This window comes from Aythya ferina (genome assembly GCF_964211825.1).
Source record: "Aythya ferina genome assembly, chromosome: 10".
NCBI lineage: Eukaryota > Metazoa > Chordata > Aves > Anseriformes > Anatidae > Aythya > Aythya ferina.
The window spans coordinates 14,452,730-14,466,057 of NC_140306.1; the positions used below are offsets into that span (position 1 = coordinate 14,452,730).

Genomic DNA, 13,328 nt, shown 5'->3' on the forward strand with positions numbered 1-13,328 from the left:
CTCTTTCAGTGCAGCTGGGGTAAGGTTGCCCCAGTTTTGCTGCAGGCTGACTAAAGTAACATCCTTATAACACAGAAGAACATGCTTTGCTTTACAGTTACCAGTTGCTACCACATTTCCATCAGGAAGTGTGTCTTTTATTCAAGAGCACCATAGGAACGAGCTTTTTCCCCCCCTAGTGAAGACAAATTACTGTTACCATAATCCCAGTTACATGTCCCTGTGAAGCTACTGAGCTTACAGAGAAGCACTTAGATAAAATACCTTATGTCTAGCTGAAGTGGTATTTGCCAACCAATTTTTACCTGTGAAAGTTGTATAGTTTTGAAAAATACTGAAAACTCACTTAAGTCACGCTCTAGAGGTACAGTCTATAATCCTCTAGGCAAAAGATTAACATTTTTATGAAGGGAACATGAAAGCTTGCTCTGAAATTTAATTGCTGAAAAACTATGGTCATATTTTTAAAAGAAAGCAATATGGGATTTATCCTTTTGAAAGATCTCTTTACAAGGCACAAAGAATGAACTAACACAGTTTTGTTTTGTTTTGGTTTGTTTTTTTCCAAATAGTCTTTTTAACAGGAATTAAAAGTATACAGCTTAAAGGTCAGCTTCCTAGAACTATACAAAATCTGGAATTATCTAGAGATACACAGCATTATCTACATTGTTTGACACAGTAATTGTGAATGTTTGCAGCTCGCTATGAAGCATTCCTACAACTTCTGTAACAGAAGTGTTTGACTGGTCTGAAGGCCAGTAATAGTCTCCAAGCCCCATCTTCACACATCTCATTACACATAGTCTGTATTAAAATCATAGGCATCGTCTTCATCTGCTGGCTTGTCCAAGCTGAGTGATAGTGAACTGTCACATCCACTTTCTGAGAAGAGAAAATGATTTGTTAATGAACTGAAATGTAAGTGGTAGAGTACTAGAGATTATGCTACAGGTTTTTACACAGACCTGCTAGCTTGTTTTCTGAAGTTGCTTGTCTTGCTTGTTGTTTTCCAAGCTCTGCTTTCCTGGTCATCCCAATTTTGCTTTCCTAAGATTGGAGAGGTCACACAGAAGAGTTTACTCAGACATCACTAATGAAATCTCCTATGCAAATGAAGTAAGATTGATGATAGCGTAGATGTCCCCTTGTCAGGAACATGCTGACTTACAAGTCTGTTTTCTTAATGATTACTGCTGGTGGCTCTGCAGCACCTGTATGTTCTGTTTACAGCAGGAAACTAACAGGCTACTTCACGTCAAGGTCTAAGCAGGTAGCAATTGAATGAAACCCTGATTTACCTCTTTCACATCCTTTTCTTCTTCTTCTTCTTCTTCTTCTTCCTCCATGCTATCTTGATCATCAGTTTCCATGAAATCATCTTCCTCTTCTTCCTCGCTTGTTTCCAGACTCTCCCACTGTGATGCTTCCCCTACCACTTTATTTTCCTCTATTTTCCCATTTGTCATGCCAGCTGACTGGAAGACAATGCTGCTTGCTGGACTAGGGTATTTTAAAGCTGGGAAAGACATACAAATAGTCTGATAAGTCACTGTTAGCACCAGGTATGTCTACCAATTAAAAGGACAGCCACATAAGCAGGGAGAACAAATGGCTGCAAGTTAGAGCACAGAAGTTCTGCACTGACACGTGAAAGAACTTCACAGTGAGGGTGACGGAGCACTGGGACAGGCTGCCTAGGGAGGTTGTGGAGTCTCCTTCTCTGGAGATATTCAAGGCCTGTCTGGACACCTACCTGGGCAGCCTGCTCTGAGGAACCTGCTTTGGCAGGGGGGTTAGACCCAATGATCTTTCGAGGTCCCTTCCAACCCCTACAGTTCTGTGATTCTGTGAAATGCAAATCATCCAAGAGAGTACCTTCCCCTGATGCATCTAAAAAAAATTGCTAGGAGGTAAAGTACTTGGATTTGAGTGTAGATTGTGCTGAATAAAAATGCACTTTATTGGCCTAACTAGGAAATAGGCCAAAAGATCATTGAAGGGCACATAAGTACCACCTATTTAGAAGTTAAGTGAGATGAGCAGAAACTAAGCACTAGCGGGAGTTCACAAGACGGCACACAAATCCACTGTTTTGTTGCATGAGAATCTATTTTGTTCTCTAAGGTTCACGTCTGCTGCATACATACGAAGTTGTCATACAAACCCTAGGAGAACTTTCATTCATGATCTCTCATTGAAACTGCCACCACTGCTCTTACTGGTACACTACAGTAAGAAGTCCTACCTTGAACAGTAGCGTTGTTTTCTTCTTCTAGCTTCTTTAAATTAAAACCCTTCTGCATTTCAGCTATTTTGTCTTCTGTAAGGTAGGGTGGTAGCATCTGAGATCCAGGAGGTTGTGAATGGTAGCTTATTCTAGCTCTGTGAAAATAAAATATCAGCTTTAAAAAACAAACAAAGCTAACACGATTAAATCATTATGCTTAAAAATAAAACCCAAAGCACAAACCTCTCAGACTCCTCAACCTAACTAGTAATTCAATATAATTTGTTTAGCAGGTAAATAGCTGATTGTATTTGACTCTGAAATTGTCAGTAACATAATTAAATGGACATCCTACTCTTAAACAGATGAACCACTTGAGCAAGGGAACTATTCATATGCAATTAGTCACTGATTCCAAATTCATTGATCCCACGCTCAGGGGAATACAGGAACCACTGCAGTCCACAACAGTTTAGAGAAAGGCAAAGAGGTCAGCAAACTGGCTATAGAGCTGCATGTAATTTGCTTTGACTCCCTCCATGTATAGTTCGTTACTTCAGAAAATTATACATTGCTAGTGTTTTCTAACTCTGTTAGCCAATCCAGCTTTCTTTAAGTAAAATGCAGGAAAACCAAAAGCAGCCCCTCCTGTCTGTAATTGCTTCTCAGGACTCAGTACTTCTGCTGTGTAATCACAGCTGGATTAACAAAGTGAAAATCAAAAAGGTCAGCAGCACAAAGCATAACTGACAGTATACATACCCTGTCCAGTCACAAAGTAGTAATTTGGCTATATTCTCTATGTCAGGAACACCTCCCTTTTTCAGCATACCCCTTTTCTGAGCAAGTAAAGTTAAAAACTCTTCAGTGTTCCTGAAATCTGGGATACTATAGGACATCATTACCTAGTGCAAAAAAAAAAAAGTGCAATCAGAAGAAGACCACCCAGGTTTCTCCTAGCTTTAGGATTGAAAAAGCAAATCAAACTGGGTTACAACGAGGAAGAACAAATACATAAAGAGCAGCTTTTTTATTGCGTATGGGAATAAATATTACCAAGCAAAACATCTACTTTGTCAACAACTTTTATCTGCTATTCACCCATACCAATAGGTGAGAGACAGCGTGCTGGTTTGTGGAGAACCAGTCAGTATAGAATTGGATGGCTTTGGTTAATCTACTTGAAACTAGAGTGAAATCAGAGTTGGATCTGAGGTCTTCAGTGTAATAATAAGAAGCAATCAGAATATCCTCATTTTTCACTCTGTGATATTATTAATGAGATGTTCTTTAAAAGCAGATTTTTTTTTTTTTAAAATCAGTAAAGTCATGGGGAAAACAAACTGGCTGCCAGTATCCTGACAGGCTGCATCTGTCTTCCATGTATATTGCTGAAAGATCACACTTAGCATCGGATATACCAAGCAAAATTTGTCACATTGTATGGTAAGGAGAAAGCAGTGCAAAAGCTACCAGAACTAACTGAAGTGAAATGAACTTCAAGAAAGCTACAGAGGAGTTGAATACAGGCAGAAATACAGAGAACAATGATGGAACTCACCTGCTGTTTACTGCAATGATTTAGAACTGCATCCACCGCTTCAACCACATCTATTGAGCCTGATCCTCCACCATCTATGATACTTCTCAGGGCCAGAGTTAGGGTGCTGTTGGCACGATCTGCAACTATACTTGGACTGTCCAACATCTTCATCTTTTTATCAATACGCACAACTTGCATGCACCTATCCAGAGAGAGAAATGTGCTGTATCTGAAGATAAATCAACCAGCAAAAGACTGGTAAAGGTGAGGGAATCAAGCCACAAAGCTCAGCGTTGGACTGAATGCACTTCATACAGAGTCAGTTTCAGTGTTTTCTCATCATATGCTTTGTGTCAGAAGTCAAAATGCACAAGATGAGCAAGTTTATGCACTGTATTCTCCTGTAACAACTTGCATCATAGAAAATGTTATCTTTCATCTTGACAAACTGAAATGTCCATTTAAAACTGTACACAGGTGTGCTTTGACTGCCCAACCAAAACATAAGGTAATCAGAATACAAGCAGGAACAGGAAAATGAACAGCTTTTATCAGACTCAGCTTACTTGGTAAGACCTCTTCCTAGTCCAGCGTTGCAAACACGATTTTTTTTAATACTGTTGATTATGCTGCTCTTCCCCACGTTAGGGAAACCTGAAGAAAACCACATAAGTCCTTATAAGTTAAATAAAAAAACTCAGCCTGTTACAACGATCAAAGCTGCTGCTTCCATGTATCTTTGGTAGTATACGACTTCAGTGTGAGATCAGAGTTGGATCTGAAGTCTTCATTACAGAAGTAAGACAAGGTTGGTATCCTCATTTCTCACACTTGGCAATAAGAAGGACATGAAAGACATCATTGAACATCACATGCAGATGGGAGGAAGGCAGCATAGGCTGTGTGATATGTAACCTCCTTCTCCTTTCCCTAAGCTGGTTTATCAGTTAAGGCCTTGCGCAATGTGCCTTCCATAGATCACGCATACCACGCGTGTGAAAGCGCAACACAGATCACTGTCCGCTAAAATACTACAACAGTGAGTCTCGATTGGAAGTAAGAAATAAGTCTTGAGTAAGAAGGCCCAAGAGGAAGTCACGTGTTGGTTGTTTCACCCAGTTCATAATACAAGATACCAAAGCTTTATGGGAGGAGAAACAAAATTTCTGCCATCTCTCCAAATCCTTACCTACTAACCCAACCTGAATAGCTTTGTCTTGAGTCCTGCAGTGCTCTTGAAGAAGTTTCAAAAGGCATTCACTTCCAAAACATTCAGTGTTTCTTGATAAATCAATACGTGCCCTTTTTCTTGAGAAATGCTCCCGCTACAGGATTCAAAGAAAACAAACAACATGGTCAGGCTATTTAGGAAGAAGGTAAGTATGTATTCTTAGATACATTCATCTACTGTAACATTTTCAACTTCTATACTCCATTAGCTGATGTTACTGTGTTCTAAACAGATGGAATTAGTTCAGTAAGAAATTGGCTAAGATGAATCTACCAGTTAAGTGACGGTAAAAAGGTAGCCATCAAATACTTGAAGAAAAAAGAATGTAAACTGGCTTATAGGGTTTGTTCTTTCTTTCTTCTTACTGGAAAGATGTATGACTGTGTTACTTTTGTCAAGAGTACCTGCAGCACTCTTACCACAGTCCTGTCTGTCATCAAGGTTGATGATTTAAAAGCAACTGTTGGAAATTCCTTCTTCAAACAATTCAACCATTTTTCCAAGTTCTCCTTAGGCACTAAATCTGGAAAAAGAGAGCACAGTCCTTTCACTCTTGTGAATGCTAAATATCACTGCATGGGGAAAATGTAACACGGAATCAGGAACCAGATTGTACCTTGTACACTTCTTTATGACAAATACTGCTTAGCTGAAAGTTTATTTATTTATATGCATAGCTCTAGTCAACTATGAGGTAAGTTCCCTAAAGCCATGCAGTGGCCACAAGTCTTGGTCTTTATTTTCTGCCTACAACAGAATATACCAGAGCTACATTTTCAGTCCCTCTATCAGGTTTTAAATGTTGGAGTCTTGCTAGAAGACTCTCTATGGTACAGAGAGTGATGTTACGCAAAGAATTATCTCCTTATCCTTGCAAAGGATGCTCTAATATACAGTTGCCTTTGCTCTCACTGTCACACTTGGTATTTCTCCCCACCCCCCCAGTGATAACCCCGTAATTTGCAGCCTTTTCAGCTGCATCTGCTTTTTAGGTGAGGTCTTTCCTCCAGCAACAGAAGAGAGACAATACTTCTAGAAGCCAAATCCTAAACACAACCACTGAGCTGATTTGCTGATGCTTTACCTACCACTACCTCAGTGGGTACTAGCACTGCGACCTCTCCCTTACCTACATTCACAAAAATATTAAAAATAGTTAGATCTCTAGCTTCTCTTGGGTTTAGCTGAGACTGGCCAATGGCTTCAGATGAGTTATCGCAAGAGGGACTAATGAGCGATTAGATTACCTGTCTACAGCATTTTCTTAGCAAAGCAGACTACAAGGTAGAAGAAACATGAACTCTTCCATAAGGCAGCGAGCTCAGAGTTGGATCTTACGACTTCAGTAGAACCTCAGATTCCTTTAAAATCTTCCTCATAGCTCACGTACCACAGAATTACCCAGTGACTGAGTGACACTTCAAGAAAACCTTTGTTTCTTACCAATTTTGTTCAGAACCAACACTAGCTTTTTGTCTCCTCCAGAGCAAGTAATAGCTTGCTCCAGCTGGGGACAGCGACAGCCCATTGGATCTCTTGCATCCAAAACCTCCAGAATTACATCTGAGGCTTCTATCACCTAGGTCAGAAACAATAAAAAAAAAAAAAAGACTCAAATACAGGATGACAGACAATTTGACAGATAACAGATCTGTAATAGCTTAGCTGTAGCCTACGATGGTGTCCACAAAATGGTTGCTAAGTGAGGTTTCATAGGACTGTTTGGGCTCCTTTCTTCTGAACTACAAATAAGAAAACTGAAGCAGTTTTCACCTTTTTAATGTGAAGGCAAGAAATCCTTTGACAGGAAAATTTCATTATTAGAAGAGCTCTGCAATCTGTCACTACGTACTGACATTGGCTCAAAAAGTTTAATGCTTCAAAATGCTGGATGTCTCAGTAGCTAATACCAGACAAAATTGAAGCCCTCAGAGCTTCCATTAAAAATAAAAAAATTGCTCTTCAGTGTTGGAGTTTATCACAAGCAACTTTTACACTCTCTAGCTGTTGCACAGTAATGTGAAAAGGAAAATAACAAATTGTTTCATTTCTGATTCTCATCAAATTATATAAAAATAATTGAAGCTTACCTTCTCAAGCTCACTGTGAAGTGATTTCTTTGATTTTTTATGCAACACTTCCTTAGTATTTGCTTCAGATTTGCTAGGTTCCTGAACACAAGTAAAAAAGAATGGGAACGATTTAACTGAGAACTGGTGTATTACACTTGTGAGCATATACAGCCCGAGAATGTAATGTAACATATGACTTATGAAGACAGTTTCAGTATGACTTAATTGCTTCTATGTGTGTCAATCAGAATCATACCAGACACCTACCGTTCCCTCTGTCTGGTCCTCGATTTTGGCTGCATTCTTTTTAGCATCAAGCTTCCTCCTCTTTTCAAGTTCTTTCTGTCTGTCAAGCTTCTGCTTTTGTTGTAGTTCTTCAAGCTGATGGCAAATAAGCAAAACCCAAGCCATATAAAACATATCTGAAGGTGGTAAGAAGACTATTTTTTCTTCCTGCTTACTTATTTCTGACAAAAATACCTCAGATGGCCTGGTTAGAAGCCAGGTCTGTTTTAGTAACATTGGGAACTTTTTGGCATTCTGTCCTGAAAAGGATAATACTGTCTCCAAGTGCTTCAGTAGCAGAGGCAATACTAGCCTCCGAAGTAACAGCCATGCAGAAACAACATTTCAACTGAGGAAGGATGCTGCTTTTCTGTGCCATTTTGTTGCAGATCCTTATTTTGTGAAGTCTTTTGCATAGTCATGCAACACTGAGACTTAACTCACTGCATTCGGATGGGACTTCTGTGTATCTTAGCATCACTGGAAAGTCCGATTACACTAGAAATGCCACTTCCAGCATGCTTATATACAGTCATGAAGACTGTGGCTAAAAATTCAAAGAGCAACTTGCCATGTGGTGTGTATAATGGTGAATACAGAAACGAAGCACGTCTGCTAGGCCCAACCTAAGCGCACCTCTGGGTGCGCACACGCACACACAGGTGAGGCACGAGGCTTCCTCCAAGAAGGAAGGGAACAGCGCCAGCTCTCGCCCCGTTCCCACAAGCTGCATTTTACCCTCTGCCTCCTCTGCTCTGCTTCCCGCAGGAGCGCCTCCTTGAATGGCGCCGCGCCGGGCACGCTGGGGTCCTTCTTGGGCTTCTTGCGCCCGCGCTTCTTGGCCTCCCTCCTGACTTTGCGGTGGTGCTCCCGGATCTGCGGGCGGAAACACGAACGTTAGTGGAGATAAAGTAGAAAAAAATAAAATTAAAAAAAAAAAAAAATATATATATATATCCCTCGTGTTCGTGGATTTAGAGACAATCGCGCGCCTTTGGTGTCGGGGCCACCTCGAGGGGCACCGCGAGGCGACGCCGGCCCCTGAGGTGAGGTGAGGTGGGATGGGGTGAGGTGGGATGAGGCGAGGTGAGGCGCAGCCCCCATCCCCCCCCTCACCTTCTTCTGGATCTTGTACCGCTTGTGGCAGCTCAGCCGCTTGCTCGCCTTCCGCAGCCCTGCAACGCACCGCGCCCGTCAGCCCCGTCCCCCTGTCCCCAAATATCCCCGCACACCCCCTCCCCGGCCGCCTCGTCAACCCCTCCCGACCCCCCCCCCCCATCGCCCCGCTCCCTCACGCGGCCGCTTCATGGCGCCTCCACCGCGCTGCGCACGCGGGCCCCGCGCCGCGGCCCCTTCCTGCGGCCGCAAAGCAGCGCGGCCCCGCCCCGCTCCGCCCCGCCGCGGCTGTCGCACGGGCTCGGCGCGGTTGGCGGCCGGCCGGGCTTTGCGGCAGCGGCGGAGCGGGGACGGGGCGGCGGCGGCGGCGGAGGGGGAGCGGGAGCGCGGCCGCGGCGGGCGGAGAGCGGCGGGTGAGGAGCGAGCGGGTGAGCGGGGAGGCCGGGTCTCGCCTCGCCTCAGCGGGCGGAGCGGGGAGGCGGAGGGAGGCCGGGAGGCCGCTGCCTTCCTTTGTGTGGCCGCCGCACGGCCGGGCCCTGGGCACCGAGAGCTGGGCACCGTGCCCCGGGGCCTCGCTGGCCCGGTGCGTGCCGTTGTCGGAGGTGCCTCAGAGGGTGGTGGGGCCGCTCTCGAGTCCTGGTCCCCCCCCGTTGTGCCTCGTCCCAGCAGCTCGGGGCCCGCCCCGGGCCGCAATGGGCCGGTCCCCCCCGAGGGACCCCGCTCGCTGCCCCCTCCCTGCCCCTGGGATGTAGGGAGCGGAATGGGGGCGAGCGCCCCGCGGGCTCGTTTTGAGGGTAAATGCGTGAAAAGTGCTCGTTTGGAGAGGTCAGCCCGGGTAATCCCCGCGGCAGCCGGGCTGGTACGGCTTTGGCTTCCCACCTGTTGTGTGTATGTGTCGGTGTAAATATATATGAGGGCGGCCCTCAGAATTTCCTATAGAGATCCCAGAGCCATCTAGGTTGGGGAAGACCTCGGAGATCGCTAGGGCCAACCCCCAGCCTGCCCTGCCGGGTGCTGTCACTGAGCCACGTCCCTTAGCGCCACCTGAATACCCCCGGGGCAGGACTCCCACCTCCCCTACCAGACCTTGGCCGCCCTCTCCCTGAATAAATTCTTCCTCCCACCCAATCTCTGGTGCAGTTCGAGACCCTTTCCTCGTGCCCTGCTACTTGGTACCTGAGAAAAGGGACCGAGTCTATGTGGTGGGCTATTTTTTTGGGTGGTGTGAGCAGGAGGACCCTGAGCCGCTGTGGTGTAGGAGATGGGGTGGCGGTGGGCGTTCTTGGTGCGACCACGGAGGGACCTGGGAGGCAGCAGTTACGTTGCAGAAAATTGAATTATTGATTCCCGCCGTGTCTCCTGGCTTTCTTTCACTGCTGAGGACTTTTGTTTTCTGGTGTGAGCCGTTTGATGCTGCACCTCTCAGATAAAAGTTAGAGGCGGTGCCAGGCGCCGCGGCCGCTGTCCGGTTCTTGAATCTCCCGCTCGGGGAGCACGGAGCTGCGCTGGGTGTGCGTGGTCTGAAAACGTCCGGAGTTCTGAACGAGGAACCAATTCCCCCTGGGGGCTGATTTTTGTGTGGTTGTATGAACTAGATAAAAAGGAATCATTTTCCCATAAAGCGGTTCTGTGTGTTGTATGTGGAATTCATGGGGAAGAAAATCAGACTTGACTGCTTATAAGTTGAAATAGATATATCTTTAATGAAGCTGCATGGCTAGTCACTTAATGTTTCTTGCATATGGGGGCAAAAGTCTTCGCTTTGAAGACTTGCACAGGTACATCACCACTAGAGAGGCTAACGTGTGTTTTGACCCTAAACATTCTTGTATTGTTTTTATCACTGTACTACTCCGTGTTGTGCAAGTTCTACTGCTTTCTAGTTTTTACTCTCAGGTCAGATATCATTTCTGTTTACTCCCTGCTCTGCCTGATGAATCATTGCCTTACAAGTGGCTGTGAATTCTGCATTATGTATTCAGAAATGTTAGAGGAATGTGGTTTTTTTTTTTTCTGCAAAAGTTACAGAAATGCCTAGTGTTCTGTCTACAAAACTACTTTGCAGAGTTTCTGCTAAGCTAAAAAAGAAGTTAACCTTGCGCTTCTTGCTTCTTCTCCGTATTTTGAATTACTCAATTTGTTCTTTGACTTTAATTATCTGTCTACTCTCAACTTTCTTCTCTCTCTCTCTTTCCTTGTTCTTGTCTTTCAGTTTTGACTGTACTAACACCATTGCTGATTTGATACTCTTAGCGTGTTACCTTCTCGCAGTATCTGTACTTGGCCATCAGACACTATGAGGAGGCTGGCTTTTCGAGGTGCTGGTTGTACTCTGGTAAATCTGGTAAATTATTGATTGTATGTGCACCACTCTCCATTCCTCTGCATTTGGCTTTTGCTTTTCCTGATCCTAACTGTTAATTATTCCTACCTCATATTTATTCATCTCATTTGTGCGCTCAAAATTAATTCTGTCTCTAACATAAATGCTCTAATGCAATTATGTTGTGCTGCCATACCTTGTAAGATCAGCTGAGTATTTGCTAGAATAAAATCCCTTGATGCGGTTGGAAAACGGGAATAAGCTGGAACAGGTGAATCTATTCTGTCTTCGGCATCTCAGACAGCTACAAAAAAAAAAAAGATATTTTTATGATGCTGTCACTAGAAATTGGGAAGGAGACAACAATTCGTTCTGTAAATAACCATCGTTGTTGGGCAGTGGCTATTCATTTGCCACTGTTCGTGTTGATAAATTAGAAAACATGACCCAAAAAGAAGGTGAATTTTTCCACTGCTTGATGATTGAGCCACTTGTCCTGCACATGAAGCGGGAGCGGTAGTCCATACGATAGTCCAGACCTTTTCTTGGCTTGAATCTAAGACAAGGTATTCAGTAGCAGTTTGAACTTTAGTTTGTCATCTGTCATCTTCATGGTGGTATTTTTATTTTGTTTTGGTTTTATGATCTGAGGTGGGATGAAGTGCTTTTCCACCCAAGCTGAGCACTTCTCTCTGTACAGCTTTTTCCTTTAAAATAGCAGTTCTTGTTCAGTAATCGTGCATGGGATGAGGAATCAAAATGTAAATGGTTCCAGAACGCGTCCTCATGTCGTCATATCCTCCTAAGAGCTGCTAAATACAGCTTCATCACTGCGAGCCCTGAGCTATCTGACTTCTGCTGTCGGTGACTTAAAACTGCAGGGCCATTTTGACCTCCCTTTAGTCCTGCCAATTTTCAAGGAGGAATCTGGTGTTTAGATATGGTTTAATTGAGCTGTGGTATATGAGAAACGCATAGGACCTATCATAAGGCATAGTTAGTTTAATAGCTAGATCTCATTGGAGGGTTTGGGTGCAATGTCATGAGTTTAAGAACATTTCTCTTCATTATAGAAGAAGTTGGATTCCATGGGTTCCAAGAGGCGAAGAGCAACCTCGCCGTCCAGCAGCGTCAGCGGAGGAGACTTTGATGATGGCCACCACTCCACAAATGTACCAGGCCCCAGCAGAAAGAGGAGGAGGCTCTCCAATCTCCCAACTGTAGATCCTGTTAGTACCTTGTTTTGCACAAGTTCTTTCTCCTGGGGATGCTGTATTCCCATCAGGGAAATGCTGGATTGTAAAGTAGGCTGTGCTCCTCACAGCGTACACTTAGAGGGGCGAGTGCAGCCAGAGCATTTCAATCTTGCTGCACATCTGATGGTCGTATTTAGCTGAATTCAGTGTACCCTGAAGCTTGCTGCCCTGGCTAAGCTTTGTTTAGGATCCAGTCAGCTTTGGCTTGTTCTTAGCTGCCCCTTTTCATTTTTTTCTTTCCCATTTTCCTTTTGCTGCTTTTCTTTTTTTTTTAGCTGTTGATTTTAGTAGATAGAAATAGACTGGAAAGAGAGCTGAAATAATAAGGTGCAGAAATTGAGAGCTGTGTCTGAATAGAAAGCGTAGAGAGAGAGACAGGTAGAGATTGCTGAAACATACAATGTCTTTGTTCTGCGTTTGAGTTAGCAATCTCATTTTAATTAATTGCAGGGCAGAAGAACCCCTGTTGTAGTTCTGTGTCTGTAACTTGCAGAGAGTTGTGCTGAATTAATCTACGTTTCGGGTGTTTCACCTAGAACTGACACTGAAAGAAAGATCCCCATGTTAAAAACAAAACAAAACAAAAAAATAATAAAAACAAACAAACAAAAACAAACAAACAAAAAAAACAACCAACCAACCAAAAAAGAAAAAAAAAGAAAAAAAAAAAAAAAACAACTCTCTCTCCAAAAAAACTCCTGCGGTACCTGGCATGCTTGCCAGGTATTATACTAATGCATGAGATACGCCAAGTTCTGCTTTAGAGCACAATGTACGTGGGCAGCTTCCCTTCGCATTGTAAGCAGGCTTCAATTAGTTACCTCCTTAAAATCTTCCTCTTTTTAAAATCATCGTATTGTTCTTGCATTTTAGATTGCTGTATGCCATGAACTCTACAACACCATCAGAGATTACAAAGATGAACAGGGCAGGCTCCTTTGTGAGCTTTTCATTAGGGCACCAAAGCGAAGGTAAGACCTTGTTCTTGTTAAGTGTTGAACCTGAGATTTAACCAGGGAGCAAACATATTGAGGAATACGTCACCATTAATGGCTGTGAAGAAACTTAAGCTATGTTTGTCACAGCGTCACAACAATGTTTGATCTGAGTATTTGAGTCCAATTACTCAAGGGGACATCCTGATGTTGGTGCATGGCTTTTGGTCAAAAAAGGGTTCATTCTTTTTAATTGAATTCATTTTAGGTATTTCTTGTGACAAATAAGTTTGCTAATAGAACGCTGTCTGGATCTTTTAGCTGTAACAAAAATGTA

General features: G+C 43.6%; 2 protein-coding genes across 11 annotated transcripts in view; one reads left to right on the top strand and one right to left on the bottom strand.

The window, feature by feature from the left end:
* Positions 1-115: 115 nt before the first annotated feature.
* On the bottom strand, positions 116-8,747 carry GNL3 (G protein nucleolar 3). Its single transcript, XM_084530806.1, has 15 exons — positions 8,657-8,747; positions 8,478-8,536; positions 8,100-8,237; positions 7,344-7,457; positions 7,095-7,175; positions 6,448-6,583; positions 5,424-5,527; positions 4,963-5,098; positions 4,340-4,427; positions 3,792-3,975; positions 2,993-3,135; positions 2,249-2,385; positions 1,302-1,519; positions 969-1,050; positions 116-885 (listed from the first exon to the last, which is right to left on the bottom strand). The coding sequence occupies exons 1-15, from the start codon at positions 8,667-8,669 to the stop codon at positions 797-799; spliced, it is 1,722 nt and encodes a 573-aa protein (XP_084386932.1). The 5' UTR covers positions 8,670-8,747; the 3' UTR covers positions 116-796.
* Positions 8,748-8,772: 25 nt separating this feature from the next.
* Positions 8,773-13,328, top strand: part of PBRM1 (polybromo 1) — a 62,601-nt gene continuing 58,045 nt past the window's right edge. For 2 of the 10 annotated variants that reach the window (XM_084530793.1, XM_084530794.1), the window contains exons 1-3: positions 10,694-10,812; positions 11,874-12,029; positions 12,930-13,027. In XM_084530793.1, coding sequence (XP_084386919.1) covers positions 10,774-10,812; positions 11,874-12,029; positions 12,930-13,027 — 293 coding nt within the window. In that variant the 5' untranslated portion in view covers positions 10,694-10,773. Of the gene's footprint in view, positions 8,906-10,693; positions 10,813-11,873; positions 12,030-12,929; positions 13,028-13,328 lie in introns of those variants that run through there. The other 8 variants (XM_084530796.1, XM_084530797.1, XM_084530800.1 and 5 more) reach the window with 8 other exon arrangements.

Coding starts and splice junctions, on each gene's coding strand:
- GNL3 (XM_084530806.1), bottom strand. Junction 8,238..8,477: donor GGTACAAGATCCAGAAGAAG/GTGAGGGGGGGG, acceptor TTCCGCCCGCAG/ATCCGGGAGCACCACCGCAA. Junction 2,386..2,992: donor CTACTTTGTGACTGGACAGG/GTATGTATACTG, acceptor TTATTTTCACAG/AGCTAGAATAAGCTACCATT.